The sequence below is a fragment of the Oncorhynchus gorbuscha genome, linkage group LG11 (assembly GCF_021184085.1).
Source record: "Oncorhynchus gorbuscha isolate QuinsamMale2020 ecotype Even-year linkage group LG11, OgorEven_v1.0, whole genome shotgun sequence".
NCBI classification, from domain to species: domain Eukaryota; kingdom Metazoa; phylum Chordata; class Actinopteri; order Salmoniformes; family Salmonidae; genus Oncorhynchus; species Oncorhynchus gorbuscha.
The window spans coordinates 79,331,852-79,356,760 of NC_060183.1; the positions used below are offsets into that span (position 1 = coordinate 79,331,852).

At 45.0% G+C, this 24,909-nt stretch overlaps 1 protein-coding gene across 1 annotated transcript in view; it reads left to right on the forward strand.

Moving 5' to 3' along the window:
• LOC124047733 (fibrillin-2) overlaps positions 1–24,909 on the forward strand; it is a 222,716-nt gene that overhangs the window by 43,833 nt on the left and 153,974 nt on the right. The window contains exons 8-13 of the mRNA XM_046368037.1: positions 1,798–1,923; positions 15,662–15,814; positions 18,074–18,224; positions 18,306–18,316; positions 20,283–20,426; positions 24,050–24,169. Coding sequence (XP_046223993.1) covers positions 1,798–1,923; positions 15,662–15,814; positions 18,074–18,224; positions 18,306–18,316; positions 20,283–20,426; positions 24,050–24,169 — 705 coding nt within the window. The remainder of the gene's footprint in view (positions 1–1,797; positions 1,924–15,661; positions 15,815–18,073; positions 18,225–18,305; positions 18,317–20,282; positions 20,427–24,049; positions 24,170–24,909) is intronic.

Here is a 24,909-nt window from a genome sequence, read left to right on the forward strand (position 1 = left end):
CTGAGCATTAGTGTCCCACACGTCACTCAAACTCCCAACGTTCCTCTATGCAAGCTGTATGTTAGGCCTTCTGCCTTTTGGCCTTAGCCTAATGCCTACTCATGACAAGGCTTTCCTCTGAAACCATTTCAGAGTCCAAGACACTTAACAAGCTGTTTAGAACTCCGTAATTACAGTCTTGTAAATTCCTTGGGCTTTAGGCCTGGCTCGACCCTCACTAATTCCCGTTGTTGTGTTAGCCTTGTGGCTAATTGCTATCCTCCTACCGTCTCTTTAATCTTCTCAGTTCGTCTATAATTTACGTAAATATCTCAGTTAGTCTATAACATATACGTCTGTTTCACCCTCTAGGTACAAGGTACTTATTTACGAAACCGCTCATTCACCCCAAATTACATCCTCGTAAACAATGATCGTATTGTCCACGTGTTTATATTTCAAATAGCAACTTGGTTGTGTCTAGCATTTAAAAAGTCAACACAGTTAGAATCAAAGAAGTATCCTTGAGTTCTCTTTCTTTCAGTGTGGAGTCTACTCGGGTAGACTCTAGGGTAGCCTAGTGGTTAGAGTGTAGAGGCGGCAGGGTAGCCTAGTGGTTAGAGTGTAGAGGTGGCAGGGTAGCCTAGTGGTTAGAGTGTAGAGGCGGCAGGGTAGCCTAGTGGTTAGAGCGTTGGACTAGTAACCGAAAGGTTGCATGATCGAATCCCCCGAGCTAACAAGGTAAATATCTGTCCTTCTGTCCCTGAACAAGGCAGTTGTTCCTAGGCTGTGATTGAAAATAAGAATTTATTCTTAACTGACTTGCCTAGTTAAATCAAATAAAATTAAAATAAAAACTTTGGTCAAATTCAGCTCTTTGTGTGCCTTTGGTGATAAAATACTTGTATATTGGGATTAGTACTGATCAAGTGACCCTAAATGGTTTAGAACGTCATAGATTGGTAGAACTGAGTGTTCTATTTTACTGTATGAGGTTCAGCAAGTAATGGTATTGATTACCTTTGGAAATCAATTCTTGGCAAAAGACATCCATTTTGAAACAGGACAAAAAAAATACCTGAACATTGAGACGTTCCTTCCCTTGAAGTCTCAAAATGGCGTCTTCCTCTCTCCAAGTCGTTTGTTTCTTTTTGAGACGTGGTCCAGTATGTTAGTGCTGCAGACTGTAGTTTACTGAGGTAACAGTCCCAACACTGAGCCCACTGTTTCAGTGACAAAGGTAAATACGAACCTCCTCTCACGCTTTTCCCTCTCTTTTTTTTACTGCCTCTCCAACATGCTTTGGATTCTTCAAGTGCAAGTCACTCTTTGTAAAGATATACACTGGGATTAACAGTGAGAGGCCATTGAGCACAGTACTGGCTTAGGGTTGAGTCCCAAATGACAACCTAGTACGTATGTAGTGCACTATATAGGGAATAGGGTGCTATTTGAGGCGTTGCCCCTTACTGTAGCCCCTTACTGTAGGCAGACTGCAAAGTTGAATTGAATTTAAATTCAAAATACCTTATTTATCCCACAAGGGGCAAATGTGTAGGCAGCAGTATATACAGAAAATGTAAATTTGTCCCTATTTGTGAGATAAATTTGTGAAAAATGTGGTCTTTAATTTTGTGTTATTTTGTGTATTGTGGAGATTGGGATTTATAGCTTACAGTATTTTATTCACATACACGTTGAGAATGTAGAAAATACTAATTTAATCAAAAATGACATTTAGTCATAGGTGATAAAATTAGTCAAAGATTTTCCTTGCTGTCTGACACCAGGTTATAACATGTATCTCTTTCCTGTCAGATGTGGATGAGTGTGTCACCATTTCCCGCATTTGTGACGGGGGACAGTGTTTCAACTCGGTGGGAAGTTACTCTTGTGTTTGTCCCTCTGGCTACATCCCATCTCCTGACAAAACTCGCTGCGTTGGTAAGTAGATTCTAGTAGAAACCAGAACGTTTTGTGGATCTACGTGTATCTTTTCTCTAGTAGTGGTTTTAACACTCATCCAATGTAAATCTGGTAGTCCTGCTAGCATCTGGTAGTCCTGCTAGCATCTGGTAGTCCTGCTAGCATCTGGTAGTCCTACTAGCATCTGGTAGTCCTGCTAGCATCTGGTAGTCCTGCTAGCATCTGGTAGTCCTACTAGCATCTGGTAGTCCTACTAGCATCTGGTAGTCCTGCTAGCATCTGGTAGTCCTGCTAGCATCTGGTAGTCCTACTAGCATCTGGTAGTCCTACTAGCATCTGGTAGTCCTGCTAGCATCTGGTAGTCCTACTAGCATCTGGTAGTCCTGCTAGCATCTGGTAGTCCTGCTAGCATCTGATAGTCCTACTAGCATCTGGTAGTCCTACTAGCATCTGGTAGTCCTGCTAGCATCTGGTAGTCCTGCTAGCATCTGGTAGTCCTACTAGCATCTGGTAGTCCTGCTAGCATCTGGTAGTCCTGCTAGCATCTGGTAGTCCTACTAGCATCTGGTAGTCCTACTAGCATCTGGTAGTCCTGCTAGCATCTGGTAGTCCTGCTAGCATCTGGTAGTCCTGCTAGCATCTGGTAGTCCTGCTAGCATCTGGTAGTCCTGCTAGCATCTGGGTGATGTATTGTTTGGGTATTAGTCCACATTACCAGAAACTGGATTTATTTTCATTTACCCATAGCCTTAGGCTTAAGCTTGACTTTCATGTTACCCACTGTGTGTGTGTGTGTGTGTGTGTGTGTGTGTGTGTGTGTGTGTGTGTGTGTGTGTGTGTGTGTGTGTGTGTGTGTGTGTGTGTGTGTGTGTGTGTGTGTGTGTGTGTGTGTGTGTGTGTGTGTGTGTGTGTGTGTGTGTGTGTGCGCAACTGGGCATGTGTGTGTGTGTGTTTCTTTGTGGGCATGTGTGGTTTTTTTTCCCATCTGTGTCTATGCGCGTGCGTGTGTTGTTTCAGGTGCAGTATTATCCCTGTGAAATCTGCACAGTGCTGAGACTGCTGACCACCAGTTCCTCTCAGATTCATTTACTCAGTGTGTAACTACAGGCAGTTTCTCTCGATCTCTCTCTTTACTTTGTGTTCTATCTCTCTCTCTGTGTTCTCTCTCTCTCTCTCTCTCTGTGTTCTCTCTCTCTCTGTCTGTGTTCTCTCTCTCTGTCTGTGTTCTCTCTCTCTCTGTGTTCTCTCTCTCTGTCTGTGTTCTCTCTCTCTCTCTTTCTCTCTCTAACTTTCTCTCTCTCTCTCTCTCTTCGCTCTGTCTCTTTCTTCACTCTGTCTCTGTCTCTGTTTCTCTCTGTCTCTGTTTCTCTCTGTCTCTGTCTCTGTCTCTGTTTCTCTCTGTCTCTCTCTGTCTCTCTCTGTCTCTCTCTGTCTCGCTCTCTCTCTCTCTCTCTCTTCGGATCTGTCTCTCTCTAACTCTCTCTCTCTCTTCACTCTGTCTCTCTCTGTTTCTCTCTGTCTCTCTCTGCCTCTCCCTGTCTCTCTCTCTTCGCTCTGTCTCTGTCTCTTTCTTCACTCTGTCTCTCTCTGTCTCTCTCTCTCTCTCTCTCTGCCTCTCTCTCTCTCTCTCTGCCTCTCTCTCTCTCTCTCTGCCTCTAACTCTTTCTCTCTGTCTCTCTCTTCGCTCTGTCTCTCTCTCTCTCTCTCTCTGCCTCTCTAACTCTTTCTCTCTGTCTCTCTCTTTGCTCTGTCTCTCGCTCTCTCTCTGCCTCTCTAACTCTGTCTCTCTGTCTCTCTGTCTCTATCTTCACTCTGTCTCTCTCTCTATCTTTGCTCTGTCTCTCTGTCTCTCTATTTCTCTCTCTCTATCTTCGCTCTGTCTCTCTGTCTCTCTGTCTCTCTATTTCTCTCTCTCTATCTTCACTCTGTCTCTCTCTCTCTATCTTTGCTCTGTCTCTCTGTCTCTCTATTTCTCTCTCTCTATCTTCGCTCTGTCTCTCTGTCTCTCTGTCTCTCTCTCTATCTTTGCTCTGTCTCTCTGTCTCTCTATTTCTCTCTCTCTATCTTCGCTCTGTCTCTCTGTCTCTCTATTTCTCTCTCTCTATCTTCGCTCTGTCTCTCTGTCTCTCTATTTCTCTCTCTCTATCTTCGCTCTGTCTCTCCTTCTCTCTCTCTCTCTCTCTCTCTCTCTCTCTCTCTCTCTCTCTCTCTCTCTCTCTCTCTCTCTCTCTCTCTCTCTCTCTCTCTCTCTCTCTCTGTCTCTCTGTCTCTCTGTCTCTCTGTTTCTCTCTCTCTATCTTCGCTCTGTCTCTCCGTCTCTCTGTTTCTCTCTCTGTCCACTCTTCCTGTCTGCGGATATTGGATTTGGTGTTCCCCTTGTGTTAAAGCCCATTCATCCAGAAAGCTCTATTGTGACTTAGCCCCAGTCATTCCATCATAATGGCCTACCACAAAGCTAGTCATTTTATTTACTCATGGTTGGTGACTTAGATGGTAACTCTGGTAAATTGTATATAGTTGCTTTTTAGAAATGTTATAAAGACCAGATTATTTTGAAAAAGGGGTTTGATTTTTAGTACATTTACCTGGATAAGTAAAGGTAGACTTTAAAAAAAATAAATTAAAAGCACTTAATCATTGGTATTCGTCCACCCATCATGAGGTTTGAAGCTATTCCGTATTTACTGTACATGAAACCTTTGGCCTTGTAGTATAGGACTATACCAAATCAAAGTTTGGGGCTATCACCACCTATTTTATGACTGAAAGTTCCCCACTAACCCCAATCCTCACCAGACATACTTGGAATCTGGAGACGGGGAGGCTAAACGGCAGTGCCTCTCCACTTCTGGCTTGGAAAGAAAGGCGCAAGTCATTGTCATCAGGTTTCTTGTTAACAACCCATGTCATCGAACCCGAAGCCCGAGACCCCGCTCTCTCTTACTCCATCAGCAGCTCTGGGCTTTCATGTGAATTAGAAAGGCCCATCAGGAGCCTTGTGTGTGTGTCTCTCTCTCACACACTCTGTATCACTCTCTCGCTCTCGCTCTCTCTCTCTCTCTCTCTCTCGCTCTCGCTCTCTCTCTCTCACTCTCTCTCTGCGTCACTCTCACACTCTCTATGGGATTTATTGGCATGGGAAACATATGTTTCCATTTATCTATGTCACTATCACTCTCTTGGTGTCACTCTCTCTCTCGCTCTCTCTCTCTCACTCTCTCTCTGCGTCACTCTCACACTTTCTATGGGATTTATTGGCATGGGAAACATATGTTTACATTGTCTATGTCACTATCACTCTCTCGGTGTCACTCTCTCTCTCTCTCTCTCTCTCTCTCTCTCTCTCTCTCTCTCTCTCTCTCTCTCTCTCTCTCTCTCTGTCTCTCTCTGTGTCACTCTCGCACTCTCTATTTCACTCTCACTCTCTCTGTGTCACTCTTTCACTCTCTCTCTCTTGCTCTCTCTCTCTCTCCCTCTCTCTCTCTCTCTCTCTCTCTCTCTGTGTCTCTCTCTTGGTCTCTCTCTGTGTCACTCTCTCTCTCTCTCTCTCTCTCACTCTCTCTCTGCGTCACTCTCGCACTCTCTATGTCACTCTCTCTCTCTCTCTCTCTCTCACTCTCTCTCTGCATCACTCTCGCACTCTCTATGTCACTCTCACTCTCTCTCTCTGTCTCTCAATTCAATTTAAGGGGTTTTATTGGCATGGGAAACATATGTTTTGCCAAAGCAAGTGAAATAAACAATAAAATATGAACTCTCTCTTCTTAGTTTTTCTCTCTCCTGTTGTGTGTCTGGGCCAATTATAAACTACAGAGTTATGGCTACTATGGTTATGGTTAGGCTTACCAGTGCTATTTAACTTTATTTAACTAGGCAAGTCAGTTAAGAACAAATTCTTATTTTCAATAACGGCCTAGGAACAGTGGGTTAACTGCCTGTTCAGGGGCAGAACGACGGATTTGTACCTTGTCAGTTTGGGGGTTTGAACTTGCAACCTTCCGGTTACTAGTCCAACGCTCTAACCACTAGGATACCCTGCCGCCCCATATTTTATTGTTAGGGTTACCAGGATGATCCAGGGGAGAAAACCAGACCAGGCCAGGCTACCCCTCCATCTGAAGCATGCTCTGACAAGTGGAGAATGGGGGGGAGGTGTGTGTGTGTGTGTGTGTTGGGTAGAGATCAAACAGTGTCAGCAGCTGGACCTTAACCCACAAGTTACCACCCATCACACACCTCACATTCCCCTATTTGAGACAGGGGGATGAGGAGAGAGTGGTGGGAGAAAGAGAACAGGGAGGGAGTGAGAAAGAGAAAAGGGAGGGAGTGAGAAAGAGAAAAGGGGGGAGTGAGAAAGAGAAAAGGGAGGGAGTGAGAAAGAGAAAAGGGAGGGAGTGAGAAAGAGAAAAGGGAGGGAGTGAGAAAGAGAAAAGGGAGGGAGTGAGAAAGAGAAAAGGGAGGGAGTGAGAAAGAGAAAAGGGAGGGAGTGAGAAAGAGAAAAGGGAGGGAGTGAGAAAGAGAAAAGGGAGGGAGTGAGAAAGAGAAAAGGGAGGGAGTGAGAAAGAGAAAAGGGAGGGAGTGAGAAAGAGAAAAGGGAGGGAGTGAGAAAGAGAAAAGGGAGGGAGTGAGAAAGAGAAAAGGGAGGGAGTGAGAAAGAGAACAGGGGGGAGTGAGAAAGAGAAAAGGGAGGGAGTGAGAAAGAGAAAAGGGAGGGAGTGAGAAAGAGAAAAGGGAGGGAGTGAGAAAGAGAAAAGGGAGGGAGTGAGAAAGAGAACAGGGAGGGAGTGAGAAAGAGAAAAGGGAGGGAGTGAGAAAGAGAAAAGGGAGGGAGTGAGAAAGAGAAAAGGGAGGGAGTGAGAAAGAGAAAAGGGAGGGAGTGAGAAAGTGAAAAGGGAGGGAGTGAGAAAAGGGAGGGAGTGAGAAAGTGAAAAGGGAGGGAGTGAGAAAGAGAAAAGGGAGGGAGTGAGAAAGAGAACAGGGAGGGAGTGAGAAAGAGAAAAGGGAGGGAGTGAGAAAGAGAAAAGGGAGGGAGTGAGAAAGAGAGGTCAAGGTAAAGGATGACATGTCAAGTGGGGTGGTTTCATGCTGCAAAATGACATTCAACTTTGACGTCTGTATGTAGAGATGATTCTAGATAATAGGTATTTTATCAAGGTCAACATTTTTGTACAGAAAGAAAGACCATCCAAAGAGTAAGAGAGGAAATGTGGTTTAACAGCTGGAAGCCCCCTCGTTCATGTCCCAAATGAGGCCCTATTCCCTAGGTAGTGTACTACTTTTGTCCAAAGCCCATAGGCAATTTGGGACGCAGGCCTCGTCTCCAGAGCTTAAGGCATTTGCCGGTCTGGCCTGTTGCCTTGTCTCTGGCTCCTCTGTCTCTCCAGGACAGCCATAAGCAGATAACCAGCTCCAGAGATAAAGTACATTGCACTGGTCCCACTCTCTTCCTCCCTCAACCACTAGCTCTTTCCCTCTCTCCCTCAGCCCTCAGAAAGTCCAACAAAAGAACACTGAACAGACTCTATTAGATTAGATCAGACGTAGTAATCTCCTGGGTTTGGTTAGTCTCTTCATTAGTGTTGGATGTAGATCTATAGCACACAAGGTTTGTGAACTACTTTGTCAATTTAGTGAAGCTACAGGGAACGCAGGTTTTTTGTTAAAGCCCTCCAGCCCTGATAGAGCTAATCAAGGTCCTGATCAGCAGCTGATTAGTAGAACCAGGGCAGTATTCATTAGAGTATAACCGATGTAAAATGGCTAGCTAGTTACAGGTGGTTTGCGCTAATAGCGTTTCAATTGGTAACGTCACTCGCTCTGAGACCGTGAAGTTGTGGTTCCCCTTGCTCTACAAGGGACATGGATTTTGTGAAGTGATGGGTAACGATGCTTTGTGGATGTCAGTTGTCGATGTGTGCAGAGGGTCCCTGGTTCGAGCCCAGGTAGGTGCGAGGAGAGGGACGGAATCTATACGGTTACAAGAGCACAACGTGGCAAATGTTTGTCGCAAAACAAGTGTTCCTCATTGGACAAGTTCAGGGAGTCCCTCTCTGTTTCCGTCCGTTTTCTTGGTTTTGATTCCTAATTAATAAGGCCCAGCCAGGTGTGTTGGGCTGGAACAAAGGTAGCTCTCCAAGAGGGTTGGCAAAGGTTATGGTGGTATAGGGGTTAGTTAGTTACGAAAGCAAAGGCTAGCTTTTTCAAACAGAAATTTGCATCCTGTAGCACAAACTCCAACAAGTTCTGGGACACTGTTAAGTCCATGGAGAATAAGAGCACCTCCTCCCAGCTGCCCACTGCACTGAGGCTAGGAAACACAGTCCCCACTGATAAATCCACTATAATTGAGAATTTCAATAAGCATTTCTCTACGGCTGGCCATGCTTTCCACCTCTACCCCGGTCAACAGCCCTGCACCCCCCCACAGCAACTTGCCCAAGCCTCCCCATTTCTCCTTCACCCAAATCAAGATAGCTGATGTTCTGAAAGAGCTGCAAAGTCTGGACCCCTACAAATCAGCCGGGCTAGGCAATCTGGACCCTCTCTTTCTAAAATTATCCGCATAAATTGTTGCAATCCCTATTTACTCACCTGTTTAACCTTTCTTTCGTATCGTCTGAGATCCCCAACGATTGGAAATCTGCCTCTGTCATCCCCCTCCTCAAAGGGGGACACACTCTATATCCAAACTGCTATAGACCTATATCTATCCTACCCTGATTCTCTAAGGTCTTCGAAAGCCAAGTTAACAAACAGATCACCGACCATTTCGAATCACACCGTACCTTCTAAGCTATGAAATCTGGTTTCAGATCTGGTCATGGGTGCACCTCAGCCACGCTCAAGGTCCTATACAATATCATAACTGCCATCGATAAGAGACAATACTGTGGATCGACCTGGCCAAGGCTTTCGACTCTGTCAATCACCACATTCTTATCGACAGACTCTACAGCCTTGGTTTCTCAAATGACTGCCTCGCCTGGTTCACCAACTACTTCTCAGACAGAGTTCTGTGTGTCAAATCGGAAGGCCTGTTGTCCGGAACTCTGGCAGTCTCTATGGGGATGCCACAGGGTTCAATTCTTGGGCCAACTCTTTTCTATGTATACATCAATGATGTCACCTTTGCTGCGGGTGATTCTCTGATCCACCTCTATGCAGATGACACAATTCTGTATACATCTGGCCTTTCTTTGGACACTGTGTTACCTAACCTCAAGACGAGCTTCATTGCCATACAACTCTCCTTCCGTGGCCTCCAACTGCTCTTAAATGCAAGTAAAACTAAATGCATGCTCTTCAACCGATCGCTGCCCACAGCTGCCCGCTCGTCCAGCATCACTACTCTGGACAGTTCTGACTTATGTGGACAACTACAAATACCTCAGTGTCTGGTTAGACTGTAAACTCTCCTTCCAAACTCACATTAAGCATCTCCAATCCAAAATTAAATCTAGAATCGGCTTCCTATTTCGCAACAAAGATTCCTTCACAAATGCTGCCAAACATACCCTTGTAAAACTGACTATCCTGCCGATCCTGGACTTCGGCGATGTCATTTACAAAATAGCCTCCAACACTCTACTCAGCAAATTGGATCCAGTCTATCACAGTGCCATCCGTTTAGTCACCAAAGCCCCATATACTACCCACCACTGCAACCTGTATGCTCTCGTTGGCTGGCCCTCACATCATATTCGTCGCCAAACCCACTGGTTCCAGGTCATATATAAGTCTTTGCTAGGTAAATCCCCGCCTTATCTCAGCTCCATGGTCACCATAGCAACACCCACCCATAGCACTCGGTCCAGCAGGTACATCTCACTTATCACCCCCGAAGCCAATTCCTCCTTTGGCCGTCTTTCCTTTCAGTTCTCTGCTGCCAATGACTGGAATGAACTGCAATAATCACTGAAGCTGGAGACTCATATCTCCCTCACTAACTTTAAACACCAGCTGTCAGAGCAGCTCACAGATCACTGCACCTGTACATAGCCCATCTGTAAATAGTCCATCCAACTACCTCATCCCCACACTGTTATTTATTTTAAGCCTTTGCACCCCAGTATCTCTACTTGCACATTCATCTTCTGCACATCAGTGTTTAATTGCTATGTTGTAATTATTTCGTCACTATGACCTCTGTATTGCCTTACCTCCCTTATCCTACCTCATTTGCGCACATTGTACATAGACTTTTTTCCTACTGTATTATTGACTGTATGTTTGTGTATTCCATGTGTAACTCTGTGTTGTTTGTGTCACACTGTTTTGCTTTATCTTGGCCAAGTCGCAGTTGTAAATTAGAACTTGTTCTCAACTAGCCTACCTGGTTAAATGAAGGTGTTCTCAACTAGCCTACCTGGTTAAATAAAGGTGTTCTCAACTAGCCTACCTGGTTAAATAAAGGTGTTCTCAACTAGCCTACCTGGTTAAATAAAGGTGTTCTCAACTAGCCTACCTGGTTAAATAAAGGTGGAATAAATAAAATAGGGGCAAGTTGCCCCTAGATGTTGATCTTGGGTCAGTTTTGCATTTCCCCTATTAATGCTTAAGGTTCGGATTGGGGGAGGGGAAGCTAATGCTAGACCTGTACATAGGGGACGGGTGGGGCTCCTTAGAGAGTGTTCTTAAGCTTAATTCAGAGTGCAAAGACGCAGAGACGCGACAGTCTGCATCCCTTTGTGACATCTACGCGGCTCTAAAACCAACGTACAGCCCGAACACACACTTTCCCACAATTCCCAACCAAAGCGGCTCCATGTATACCTCCTCTATTCATCTGAATGTGTTGACAGTTGGAGAAATTGCTTGAGCCGCGCTGATTAATTCGGAAAATATGGAAGCCAACGGTCCAATATTCTAGAACACTGCTGTGCGTGTGAGTACAGGTTTATGGTCTCCGATAGAATCCATCCTTATGACCACTAGAACAATGAAAGGAGCTAATTGGCATTCTGTATTTATTTTCAAATTAGAAAAATAACATAAACGTTTAGCTGTGCAAGTCAAGTGATGGTAACATCTGGGTTTTGGTTTGCGCTTGGCTGATGTGATGTGGATCCCCCATGATTTTCCCCAAAGGGTGTATATTTATTTTGGATATCATTTCTAAGGTCAGGGTTATGTTTTTGTTGGAGCATTGTGAAATACATTAGTAATCAATAACACCCACCCCCCACCCCCACCCCCGTGACTGACATGTTGTGGATGCACATATAATTACAACATATGTGCATTTCAACATTTCAATTGTGGTGATACAATGTAACTCTGCATGTTACATTCCTGAATGTGCACTTTAATCACAGGGTCTCTACTGTATCTAGAACAACAACAAAAACATGCTCTTTATTGAGGCCCACGTGTGCATACAGGCCTTCGAGCCACGGATGTCAGACAAGACTAGGGCTCCACCGTATGGGCCTTTGGTCAAAAGTAGTGCACTATATAATAGGGAATAGGGTGACATTTGGGACTCACACTCTCCTTCTTCAGAAGTTCCCCGCTGACCTATATACAGTAGAGCCAGCCAGGCTACCGTAGGATGCTCAGCCACCTCTCACGCCACACTGGCGAAATATGCAGCCAATAAATGTTTTGTGTTTAAAAGGGGGATTTCTGGCGGCACCAAGCTGAAGTACTGTGTGTGTGTGTCCACAGTACCTCGTGTGTGTGTGTGTGTGTGTGTGTCCACAGTACCTCGTGTGTGTGTGTGTGTGTGTCCACAGTACCTCGTGTGTGTGTGTGTGTGTGTGTGTCCACAGTACCTCGTGTGTGTGTGTGTGTGGGGGGGGGTGTTTGTATGTATGTGTGCCTACGTATGTGTGTTTTGTGTGTTAACTGATTATAAGATCAATGTGTGTGTGTACGTGTGTGAATTCCACTGTAGTGTAGTACTCAAGACCAGTCTCGAGACCACATATTGAGTGTCTCGGTCTTGTCTCAGTGTCGGATACATTCGTACTCGGTCTTGTCTCAGTGTCGGATACATTCGTACTCGGTCTTGACTCAGTGTTGAATACATTCGTACTCGGTCTTGTCTCAGTGTCGGATACATTCGTACTCGGTCTTGTCTCAGTGTCGGATACATTCGTACTCGGTCTTGTCTCAGTGTCGGATACATTCGTACTCGGTCTTGTCTCAGTGTCGGATACATTCGTACTCGGTCTTGTCTCAGTGTCGGATACATTCGTACTCGGTCTTGTCTCAGTGTCGGATACATTCGTACTCGGTCTTGTCTCAGTGTTGAATACATTCGTACTCGGTCTTGTCTCAGTGTCGGATACATTCGTACTCGGTCTTGTCTCAGTGTCGGATACATTCGTACTCGGTCTTGTCTCAGTGTCGGATACATTCGTACTCGGTCTTGTCTCAGTGTCGGATACATTCGTACTCGGTCTTGTCTCTGTGTCGGATACATTCGTACTGGGTCTTGTCTCAGTGTCGGATACCTGCTGCACCCGCTGCAAACTAGCACAAAACAAAAGCTAGCTAGCTATACCGTGTGAAAACTACTGCTCGTTATTGCACAATGACATGTTGGCCTTCAAGAAGACAGAAGTTTCCATAAGTTTTTGTAAAAACGGTCCCGCCCATTAAGTCAAAATGTGATTGGCTGTTTCCACTGTCACTCCAAAATTTTGCCCTAATACAGTTGAATGGCAGTTGCCTTTATCTAGCTTCAGATGGCCTAGCCAATGTCTGACTTAGCTAGCTAGATGTATCTCCCCAGTGACCAGCAGTGTTAACCCTTTACTTTCCAACAAAAACTGAAAAGATTAAAATCAAAACATCATTGAAAATAATATTATAATTATAGCATTACTATTATATTATTATAATTATAATTTTATAAATCCTTAGCCCTTCTTTGAAGGCGTGGAAGGCCCATTGTTCTCCACTGTGTTTGGGTTAGTAATAATTTGTAGTGGTGCTATTTTCCCCCAGAATGCATTTTTTTCCACTGAATGTCTAAAGAATCCGTATGTTGTTCTGAGATATGAACACAGAAATACTGGACATTTTGAACTCTTATTAGGTGGTGATTTGACAAAATTACAATTGGATTCGCAGTTTTCTGGTCTTGGTCTTGACTCTGTCTCGGACCTTTGTCCACCTCCCAGTTTCGGTCTTGTCTTGGTCTTGACTCGGTCTCTCCCCTCCGTTCTTGGTCTTGACTCGGTCTCGCCCCCCACCCCTCCGGTCTTGGTCTTGACTTGGTCTCGCCCCTTCATTCTCGGTCTTGACTCGCTCTCGACCCCGTCCCTGTATTTTCAGTCTTGTCTCGGTCTTTACTCGATCTTGCCTCCCCCCCCTGATCCCGGTCTTGACTCGGTCTCGCCACCCGATCCTCCCAGTCTCAGTCTTGACTCGGTCTCGCCCCTCCGGTCTCGGTCTTGACTCGGTCTCGGTCTTGACTCGGTTTTGCCCTCCGCCCCTTAGGTCTCAGTCTTGACTCGGACTCGCCCCTCCCGGTCTCGGTCTTGACTTGGTCTCGCCCGCCCACTCCTCCCGGTCTCGGTCTTGACCCAGTCTTGACCCCCCCCCGTCCCTCCCAGTCTCGGTCTTGACTCGGTCTCGCCCCCCTGGTCTCGGTCTTGACTCGGTCTTGACTCGGACTCGCCCCCCCAGTCACATTCTTGACTCGGTCTCACCCCTCCGGTCTCAGTGTTGACTCGGTCTCACCCCTCCGGTCTCGGTCTTGACTTGGTCTCGCCCGCCCGCCCCTCCCGTTCTCGGTCTTGACTCGGTCTCGCCCTTCCGGTCTCGGCCTCGACTCAGTCTTGACCCCGCCCCTCCCAGTCTCGGTCTTGACTCGGTCTCGCCCCTCTGGTCTCGGTCTTGACTCAGACTCGCCCCTCCCAGTCTCGGTCTTGACTCGGTCTTGCCCCTCTGGTCTCGATCCTGACTCGGTCTCGCCCCTCTTAGTCTCGATCTTGACTCAGACTCGCCCCTCCTAGTCTCGGTCTTGACTCGGACTCGCCCCTCCTAGTCTCAGTCTTGACTCAGACTTGCCCCTCTGGTCTCTGTCTTGACTCGGTCTCGCCCCTCTGGTCTCGATCCTGACTCGGTCTCGCCCCTCCTAGTCTCGATCTTGACTTGGTCTCGCCCCACTGGTCTCGATCTTGACTCGGTCTCGCCCCTCTGGTCTCGGTCTTGACTCAGACTCGCCCCTCCTAGTCTCGGTCTTGACTCGGTCTCGCCCCTCCTAGTCTCGATTTTGACTCGGACTCGCCCCTCCTAGTCTCGGTCTTGACTCGGTCTCGCCCCTCCTAGTCTCAATCTTGACTCAGACTCGCCCCTCCTAGTCTCGGTATTGACTCGGTCTCACCCCTCTGGTCTCGGTCTTGACTCGGTCTCGCCCCTCCTAGTCTCGGTCTTGACTCAGACTCGCCCCTCTGGTCTCGGTCTTGACTCGGTCTCGCCCCTCCTAGTCTCGATCTTGACTCGGACTCGCCCCTCCTAGTCTCGGTCTTGACTCGGTCTCGCCCCTCCTAGTCTCGATCTTGACTCAGACTCGCCCCTCCTAGTCTCGGTCTTGACTCGGTCTCGCCCCTCTGGTCTCGGTCGGTCTCGCCCCTCTGGTCTCGATCTTGACTCGGACTCGATTTGCTCCGGTCTTGGTCTTCAATCTGTCTCGTTTTAGATGGTCTGGAACACAACACTGTTCCACTGTATTCTGCTCCCTGAACAAGGCAGTTAAACCACTGTTCGTAGGCCTTCATTATAAATAAGAATTTGTTCTTAACTGACTTGCCTCGTTAAAGGTTAAAAAAAACAACCCCCCTCCCCCAAAAACACAACACTGTTCCACTGTATTCCGCTTGTGCAATAACAAAATATCAACATCTGTTCCACTGCATTTCTATGTCATTACAAAGTATTTAGTAACTATGTACCAACAGTGTTGTTATTGCCTTAATTACAGCAGTACAACACACATACCATTGTTTGTCATGGGCTGGCTGCTTAGGAGAAAGGACACTGTGTATCCAGGAACCGAAGTAGCAAAAAAACACCAAACGCTTCATTTTCAGGGATGACAGTGTGTTTTGACTTCATCTAAAATGCACCTGATAGATGTCTGTAATATTTCACATGTCGTCCACATCAAGGAGTCATGTGAAAACGATGACAAAGTCCTTCCCCGTATTTACGACAAAAAGGTTGCCATAGGTCGCAGGGTGAAAGGAAGCAGCTATTAGCTGAGTGAAATTAGCAACAGTGTTACGGAATTCAAATGGGAAAGATATGAGAAGGATGAATTAGCACATTTCGAAACATTGGGTGAATTATTAGGCATGTACTGTCTGCCTGCCTTGCTGTCTGCCTGTCTCGCTGCCGGCCTGTCTGTTTGCCCGTCTGGCTGTCGCCCTGTCGTTCTGCCTGTCTCGCCCCCTGCCTGTCTGTCTGGCTGTCGTTCTGCCTGTTCGTCTGCCTGCCTGTCGTTCTGCCTGTCTGGCTGTCGCCCTGTCTCGCTGTCTGCCTGTCTGGCTGCCTGTCTGGCTGTCTGCCTGTCTCGCTGTCTGCCTGTCTGTCTGCCTGTCTGGCTGTCGCCCTGTCGTTCTGCCTGTCTCGCTGGCTGCCTGTCTGTCTGCCTGCCTGTCTGCCTGTCTGGCTGTTGTTCTGCCTGTTCGTCTGCCTCTCACCCTGGGACAATGTGTGTCTGTGACAGCATCCTAGTCACCTATGACAAGGTGTACAGTATGTGTTAACTGTGTGATGCCATGTCTTGTTCCCTCTCTTTCAGACCAGCAGGCAGGCTCGTGTTTCGGGGGTCTGCTAAACGGCCGCTGTGCCCAGGAGCTGCCCGGCCTCTTCAGCAAGGCCACATGCTGCTGTGACAGTGGACGCTGCTGGGCACGAGGGGCACTGCCTGAAATATGCCCCGCCCGACGATCAGGTGAGTCACCAATCTATAATATTACCCCTATGCCAATGTTTGGTTGGCAAGCCTGGTTCTTAGTGTGATGAAACATTTACAATGAAGATATTTCATTTATTAGTAGTGATAATCTCCTATTCTACTCAATAGACTATCATATCTTGAGGTTACATGCTTTGGTTCCAAAACACTTGAGTCAATCAATTATGGCCTTGACTTAGCTAATTGATTAAATTAAGACCCTGCTTGATGCTAATATGTGTCTTAGTGCTGGGCTCAGTCTAACACCTGAGATCATTTGGCTCTCTAGGACCAGGGCTGCCTATCTCCATACACTATGCAGTGTCATGTGTGAATGACTATCATTATTAGTTACTTCAATGTCAAAACCTTTAGACATTTCAATCAATCAAATGTATTCATAAAGCCCTTCTTACATCAGCTGATGTCACAAAGTGACACATATATACACTTACAGTGGTAAGAAAAGGAAGTGAACCCTTTAAAATGATCTGTATTTCTGCATAAATTGGTCATTAAATTAGATTTGATCTTCATCTAAGTCACAACAACAGACAAACACAGTCTGCTTAAACTAATAACACACAAATTATTGTATTTTTCAGGTCTATATTGAATACATCATTTAAACATTCACTGTGTAAGGTTGGAAAAGGTATGTGAACCCCTAGGCTAATGACTTTTCCAAAAGCTAATTGGAGTCAGGAGTCAGCTAACCTGGAGTCCAATCAATGAGACGAGATTGGAGATGTTGGTTAGAGCTGCCCTGCCCTATAAAAAAACACTCACAAAATGTGAGTTTGCTATTCACAAGAAGCATTGCCTGATGTGAACCATGCCTCAAACAAAAGACATCTCAGAAGACTGTTGACTTGCATAAAGCTGGAAAGGGTTACAAAAGTATCTCTAAAAGCCTTGATGTTCATCAGTCCATGGTAGGAGAAATTTTCTGGCGGGATCCGTGACACTCCAGAGCTGGTGAACGGAATGAGCATCAGTACCTGGGGGGGGGGGGGGGGGTCCGTGACACTCCGGAGCTGGTGAACGGAATGAGCATCAGTACCCGGGGGATCCATGACACTCCGTAGCTGGTGAACGGAATGAGCATCAGTACCCGGGGGGGTCCGTGACACTCCGAAGCTGGTGAACGGAATGAGCATCAGTACCGGGGGGGGGTCCGTGACACTCCGAAGCTGGTGAACGGAATGAGCATCAGTACCTGGGGGGGGGTCCGTGACACTCTGGAGCTGGTGAACGGAATGAGCATCAGTACCTGGGGGGTTCTGTGACACTACTTCAACGTCAAAACCTTTAGACATTTCCATAGTTATATTTCTCTGTATCATTATTAGCTACTTCAACGTCAAAACCATCGTTATATCTCTCTGTATTAAAGAGTTATGTAGGTTCTGCCCTCGACTGCACCTCATTGTGAAAAGCCCTTGAAAACCTGAGGCAGGTTGGAGAACCGCTGAATCTGATGCTGAGCCCAGTTCAAAGCTCCTGTCATGTGGTAACAGATAGTGTTCAGCTGCTGCAGGCGGTAACAGAATTTTACCTTGGTGATGTCAGGGCAGACTGGAGGGCACGGAAAGCCCCTGGCACCCTCCCCCATTTCCTCTGTCTCTCACCCCAGACTGGGCATAGCACCCATGATACCTGCTCTTCCAACTCCTACTTCGCTGGCATTTGTTGCTCAAGTCTAGAGGACAGGGGTGAGCAACTCAGGTTGGTTTCATCTCAAGTCTAGAGGACAGCGGTGAGCAACTCAGGTTGGTTTCACCTCAAATCTAGAGGACAGGGATGAGCAATTCATGTTTGTGGGGGGCCGGAACGTCTGCTGAGTCATGTTCGGTAAGCACAAAATGGGAGAAACGTAGGAGAACTTGAACTTGTCCAATAATGTTCACGAAATCTTCAAAATTGTTGCTGTGTTGTGGCGTACAGAACATAACCGTGGGTTGTGATTGCTTTAGATCTTATCGAGAGCTTTAGAGAGTATTTGTGTGCTCTCGGAGCAACCAACTGACTTGATACTTTAATGTCAAAGAGAGACATAGTAAAGGGTTTGAAGTAGTTTGGCTTAGTGTCCTTAGACATTATCTGTTTGAAGGCACACTGTAGTTTTGACCTTTGACCTCTACTGCTGGCAAACCTATTGATGTTTGAACATTTCAAACCTGCTCCACCATCATCCAATTGACCTTTCCTCTCATTTCTGACTAACATTTTGACCTTTGTCTCAACGTCCCCCAGAGGAGTACCGCCGGCTGTGTGTCCAAGGAGTCCTACCCTACCCAGATGGAGACTTTGGAGGGAGACCCAACCCCATGAATCCTCTAAATCCTTTGATCCCTCAAACACCCAATGGTGGCTATGATCCATCTAGACCCATCCAGGCCCAATGGTAGGTATGATCCATCTAAACCCAGCAGTGGCTACGATCCAACACTGAATGGCCAAGGGGTTCCTAAGGAAATGGACAAAGGCCAGACTTAGGTAAGGAAACCTCCACATGCACTATAAGCACCCACACATTCAACAGATAGAGCATAGGAGCATAGGTGCATAGGAGCATAGGCTCTGCAAGCTGTAAGACATGCACAGTATATATATGCAGAGCATTCGTTAAGTATTCAGACCCCATGACCTCTTCCACATTTTGTTACGTTACAGCCTCATTCTAAAATGGATTAAATTAAATAAAATCCTCATCAATCTACACACAATACCCCATAATGACAAAGTGAAAACAGGTTTTTAGAAATGTTTGCAAATGTATTAAAAATAATAAACAGAAATACCTTATTCAGACCCTTTGCTATGAGACTCGAAATCGAGCTCAGGTACATCCTGTTTACATTGATCATCCTTGAGATGTTTCTATAACTTGATTGGAGTCCACCTGTGGTAAATTACAATTGATGGGGCGGCAGGGTAGCCTAGTGGTTAGAGCGTTGGACAAGTAACCAAAGGTTGCAAGTTCAAATCCCCGAGCTGACAAGGTACAAATTTGTCGTTCTGCCCCTGAACAGGCAGTTAACCCACTGTTCCTAGGCTGTCATTGAAAATAAGAATTTGTTCTTAACTGACTTGCCTAGTAAAATAAAGGTACAATTTTTTTGGAAAGGCACACACCTGTCTATATAAGGTCCCACAGTTGACAGTGCATGTTAGAGCAAAAACCAAGCCAAGGGGTTGAAGGAATTGTCCGTAGAGCTCCTAGACAGGATAGTGTCGAGGCACAGGTCTGGGGAATGGTGCCAAAAAATGTCTGCAGCATTGAAGGTCTCCAAGAACACATTGTCCTCCATCATTCTTAAATGGAAGAAGTTTGGAACCACCAAGACTCTTCCTAGAGCTGGCTGCCTGGCCAAACTGTTCAATCTGAGGAGAAGGGCCTTGGTCAGGGAGGTGACCAAGAACCCAATGGTAACTCTGACAGAGCTCCAGAGTTCCTCTGTGGAGATGGGAGAAACTTCCAGAAGGACAACCATCTCTGCAGCACTCCACCAATCAGGCCTTTATGGTAGAGTGACCAGACGGAAGCCACTCCTCAGTAAAAGGCACATGACAGCCACTTGGTGTTTGCCAAATGGCACCTAAAGAACTCTCAGACCATGAGAAACAAGATTATCTGGTCTGATGAAACCAAGATTGAACTCTTTGGCCTGAATTCCAAGCGTCACGTCTGCAGGAAACCTGGCACTATCCCTACGGTGAAGCATGGTGGTGGCAGCATCATGCAGTGCAGATGTTTTTCAGCGGCAGGGACTGGGAGACTAGCCAGGATTGAGGGAAAGACGAATGGAGCAAAGTACAGAGAGCTCCATGATGAAAACCTGCTCCAGAGCGCTCAGGACCTCAGACTAGGGTGAAGGTTCCTCTTCCAACAGGACAACGACCCTAAGCACACAGCCAAGACAACGCAGGAGTAGCTTCAGGACAAATCTCTGAATGTCCTTGAGTGGCCAGCCAGAGCCCGCGCTTGAACCCGATCAAACATCTCTGGAGAGACCTGAAAATAGCTGTTCAGCAACGCTCCCCATCCAACCTGACAGCGCTTGAGAGGATCTGCAGAGAAGAATTGGAGAAACTTTCCAAATATAGGTGTGCCAAGCTTGTAGCATCACACCCAAGAAGACTCAAGGCTGTAATAGCTGCCAAAGGTGCTTCAATAAAGTACTGGGTAAAGGGTCTGAATAATTGTGTAAATGTGATATTTCCTTATTTTTTATTATTTTTGTACATTTACAAAAATGTCAAAGTTTTTGCTGTTTTTTAATGGGATATTGTGTGAAGATTGATGAGGGAAAAATGTGTTTTACTACATTTTAGAATAAGCCTTTAACGTAACAAAATGTGGAAAAAGTCAAGGGGTCTGAATCATTTCCAAATGCACTGTAGATGGATGGAGGGGAAAGCACACTGATTATGATGAGCTACTATGGGGTATGTTGGACAGGCACAGCGACTCTGAACCAGACGATAAACGTCTGTAAGCAGCTGCCCAACCTGTGTCTGCACAGTCGCTGCATCCTCGTGGGCTCTAGCTACCGCTGCGAGTGCAATAACGGCTACACCCTGGACACTCGCCAAGAATGTGCAGGTACAGTATAGTAATTATACATCAATATATTAAACTTGTTTTTATACATGTCTTCGATTGATTGACTAACACTTTTAAAATGTTAGTTCCAATGCCCACAGTGGTTGGGATACCAGGAACTCTGGTGTTCTTGGGATAACACTTTTAAAATGGACACTCTGGTGTTCTTGATTGATTAACTAACACTTTTAAAATGTTTCGGTTGGGATACACTGGTGTTCTTGATTGATTGACTTTTAAAATGTTTCAACACTTTTTAGACTTTCAACACTTTTTTCAGATGATCCCATATGTACACTTTAAAAGTTTTGATGTTAACATTGTGGGGCGTTAACACTGTGGGTGTTAAAAAGTCAAGTTTGCTCTGTAAATACTGCACAGCAGTAAGAAAGCATTGTGGCAGCACATTTCAAGTAAAGAGTTATTAGTCAAACCCAGAAAGACCATTGGCCATCGACCCTCTTCCCAGCTGTCCTCTCAGAACGTCCACTTTGTAGCCACAGATGTTGAGTTGAGTTTATTAGGATCCTTATTATCTACTGAACATGCAGCAGCTTCTCTTCATGGGGGCCATTAGCTACTGCACATGCAGCAGCTACTCTTCATGGGGCCATTAGCTACTGCACATGCCTGTTTGTCAACAATTGGCAAGAATCATTTTATAAATCTCCCACGTGATCCTCTTCCTTATACACATCAGACCAACATACATGTTTTACATCTTAAACAAAAGAGTCCTGAGAAAACATTTAGTATGATCTCTTTGAATAACTTTAGGCCTTTGGTACTTTGGCTTTCCTTGTTATTGCCACAATGTTATGGTCACCAATGTTCCCTCTAACACACATAATAAATATCCGCAGCGCAGAGAAGCACAGAATTTAACTTCACTTTATAGAGTTTTCCCCCTTAGTTATTAACACTATCAACATTTCCCTTTACTGTGGGAATTGTGATCGAATCAACACAATATTATCCACTTTCAATACAACATCCCGAAACAAAACTATGCCACAGTATGAAAACTATGCAAGAGATTTTGTTGTAGGCAGAACACATCAGAGTATGATTCTATTGCATTGAAACACAAGACTCAGCCCGTACTTTACACAGACCGGTGCTGCTTAACCAATCAGAGCCGCAGTAGGCCTACATGCAAATAGACCATTGCCATATATGGATCTGTGGCATTCAATTTGAACTGGACTGTGTTTACAGCATGAGCGGTCATGAGTAAATACGCTTGTTTTGAGATCAAAGCGAGAGCTGCATGTAACCACGTGTGCATATTTGTTCATAACCTTTGCTAGTTAGTGAATGGATGTCACAGATCCAACACTATTGTAAACACTCTAGTTGGTTGAGTGATAACATGGGTCATGTTACAGCAGGGGCCTCCAACCTTTTCTAGCATGAGAGCTACTTTAAAAAAACATATTGCGAGCTACCAGTGATGTAAAAATACTTAAAAGTACTACTTAAGTCGTTTTTGGGGTATCTGTACTTTACTTTACTATTCATATTTTTGATTTATACTTTTACTTCACTACTTTCCTGTATTATATACTTTTTACTCCGTACATTTTCCCTGACACACAAAAGTACTCATTACATTTTGAATGCTTAGCAGGACAGGAAAATTGTATAATTCACACAATTATCAAGAGAACATCGCTGGTTATCCCTACTGCCTCTGCTCTGACAAGACTCACTAAATACAATTGTTCATAGAGAAACAACTAAATTAGATGTTCTAAATCAAATCAAATCAAATCAAATTTTATTTGTCACATACACATGGTTAGCAGATGTTAATGCGAGTGTAGCGAAATGCTTGTGCTTCTAGTTCCGACAATGCAGTGATAACCAACAAGTAATCTAACTAACAATTCCAAAACTACTTCTGAGTCCATGTCAATGTTTAAATCACATCAGAATATATATATATTTTTAGGTCTGGAAGAAAACTAACAATTGTTTAATTCATTGTTAATACATTTGAATTAATTTAATTAATAATAATGTAAGGCAATAAATAGGCCATGGTGGCGAAGTCATTACAATATACCAATAAAACACTGGAGTGATAGATGTGCAGGAGATGAATGTGCTACGCGTGCTCTTCACCAAATGTAATACCATTTCATATTTTTAACAAGAGTAATTGTTAGTATTTTACATTTACGCAAATCATGAATGCTTTTAAAAATATTTATATATTTATTACTTTCCAAATTAACGTTATATTTCCATGGAAATACATGGGGAGCCATGAGAAAGACCCCCCCCCCTTCCCCCAATGGGGGCTTGTACACAATCGCCCAACCCTGTTTTAGGAACGTCAGGCAGGATTTAGGTTACCAACTGCCTAGCCAGTTGTAGCTCAATCTTGGATGCAGTGATCAAGTTCCCGCACTGACTGATTGTGTGGAAGGTCATTGATTTAACGTTACGTTGCCTACATGATACACTAGTAAAGTAATAAAATATATAGCTGTCGGGTATATTAGCCACGACTTACCGTTCTTTGTGCCGCTTCAAATGTCGAACAAAGTTGGAAGTTGTGGCGCCTCCGTCTGTAATTCTCTTCCTGCACGTTTTGCAAGTTGCAATTTGTTTTTTGTTGATACAGCGTCGTCTTTATAGCCGGAAATGATCATTTTGGGGTATCATCTTTCCAAGGGCTCAATCTGAATTCACCCGCCGCCGTTCCTCTGAACTGCCACGCGCAATTTGATTGGCTGCTGGGTCCGATTCAAACTGTAATCCGTTAAATGAAGAGTTGATGAGCTGCATACTTTTGTTAATAGCATCATTTTTAGTATTTGGGTTTGGGGAGGGTATCAAGTCCAAGTCGAGTCCAAGCCATCATATTCGTGACTCGAGTCCACACCTCTGGTAGCTGGGAGCATGTGGTGTTTGATACTTGTGAGATTTCTTAATAAAAAAGTTTGCAGTTGAACACGTAAAAATTGTTTGGCGAGCTACTCGTAGGTGGGCAGCGAGCTACCGTACTGGTAGCTCATGATTGACCTGTCGGCGACCACTGTGTTACAGCCATTAGTCACAGTAAGAAGCTTCCTTTTGAGAGGACAGCTAGATGATAACCAGTCAATGTTCAGGTCACCCAGAAAATACATTTCTCTGTTAGCATCAGAGAGCTTTTCCAACACCACACACATATTCTCCAGAAACTGACTGTTAGCACTTGGTGCTCTACAGCAGCACCCAGAAAGAAGAGGCTTCAGATGAGGCAGATGAACTTGTAATCTCACTACTTCTACTTCATTTCATGAGATCCTCTCTGAGCTTTACAGGAATATGGCTCTGAATAGATACAGCAACACCTCACCCGTAGACATTCCTGTCTTTTCTATAGATGTTATATCTTTGTATTCCTACTACTGTATCATCACAGCTGCTGTCTAAGTGAGTCTCAGAAATGGCTAAAATATTCATATTATCTAAGCTGAGCGAATCTACTAATCTTGTGAACGTATGTTTCTGCGGCTGTTTGGTACTGTATATTTATATGAGTTAACTTTTAATCCTGGGTCTAAAAACTGAACTCATGATGATTCTAGGTTGTATTTCTAATAAATCTATTTCCTGATAATAAATAGATGTAGATGAGTGTTCCTCCGACCCGTGCCCCAATGGGGACTGTGTGAACACGGCCGGTTCCTTCTACTGCAAGTGCCACACAGGGTACCAAAGAAATTCAGAGAAGCAGGTCTGCATCGGTGAGTCTATTTATACTGGTGTACATATACAGTACCAGTCAAACGTTTGGACACACCTACTCATTACAGGGGTTTTTCTTTATTTTTTAAAACTATTTTCTATATTGTAGAATAATGGTGAAGACATCAGAACTATGAAATAACACACACGGAATCATGTAGTAACAAAAAAAGGTGAGATTCTTCAAAGTAGCCACCCTTTTGCCTTGATGACGGCTTTGCACACTCTTGGCATTCTCTCAACCAGCTTCATGAGGTTGTCACCTGGAATGCATTTTCAATTAGCATGTGTTCCTTGTTAAAGGTTCATTTGTGGGATTTCTTTCGTTCTTAATGCGTTTGAGCCAATCAGATGTGTTGTGAGAAGGTAGGGTTGGTATACAGAAGAAAGGGTGGCTACTTTGAAGACTCTCACTTCTTCATGATTCCATATGTGTTATTTCATAGTTATGATGTCTTCACTATTAATCTACAATGTAGAAAATAGTACAAATAGAGAAAAACCCTTGAATGAGTAGGTGTGTCCAAACCTTTGACTGGTACTGTATATATTCTATTCAAAGAGGTTGAACCAATGCCTTCACCATAGACATGTTCCAGAGTCTGTGGCTTAAACCCCTAACCAGCCAGGCCTGTGTCTGTGAGTATGTGGCTTAAACCCGTAACCAGCCAGGCCTGTGTCTGTGAGTCTGTTTTCACAGTGGGAGTGGACCTTAAGGATTTATTCAGTCTAAATATGC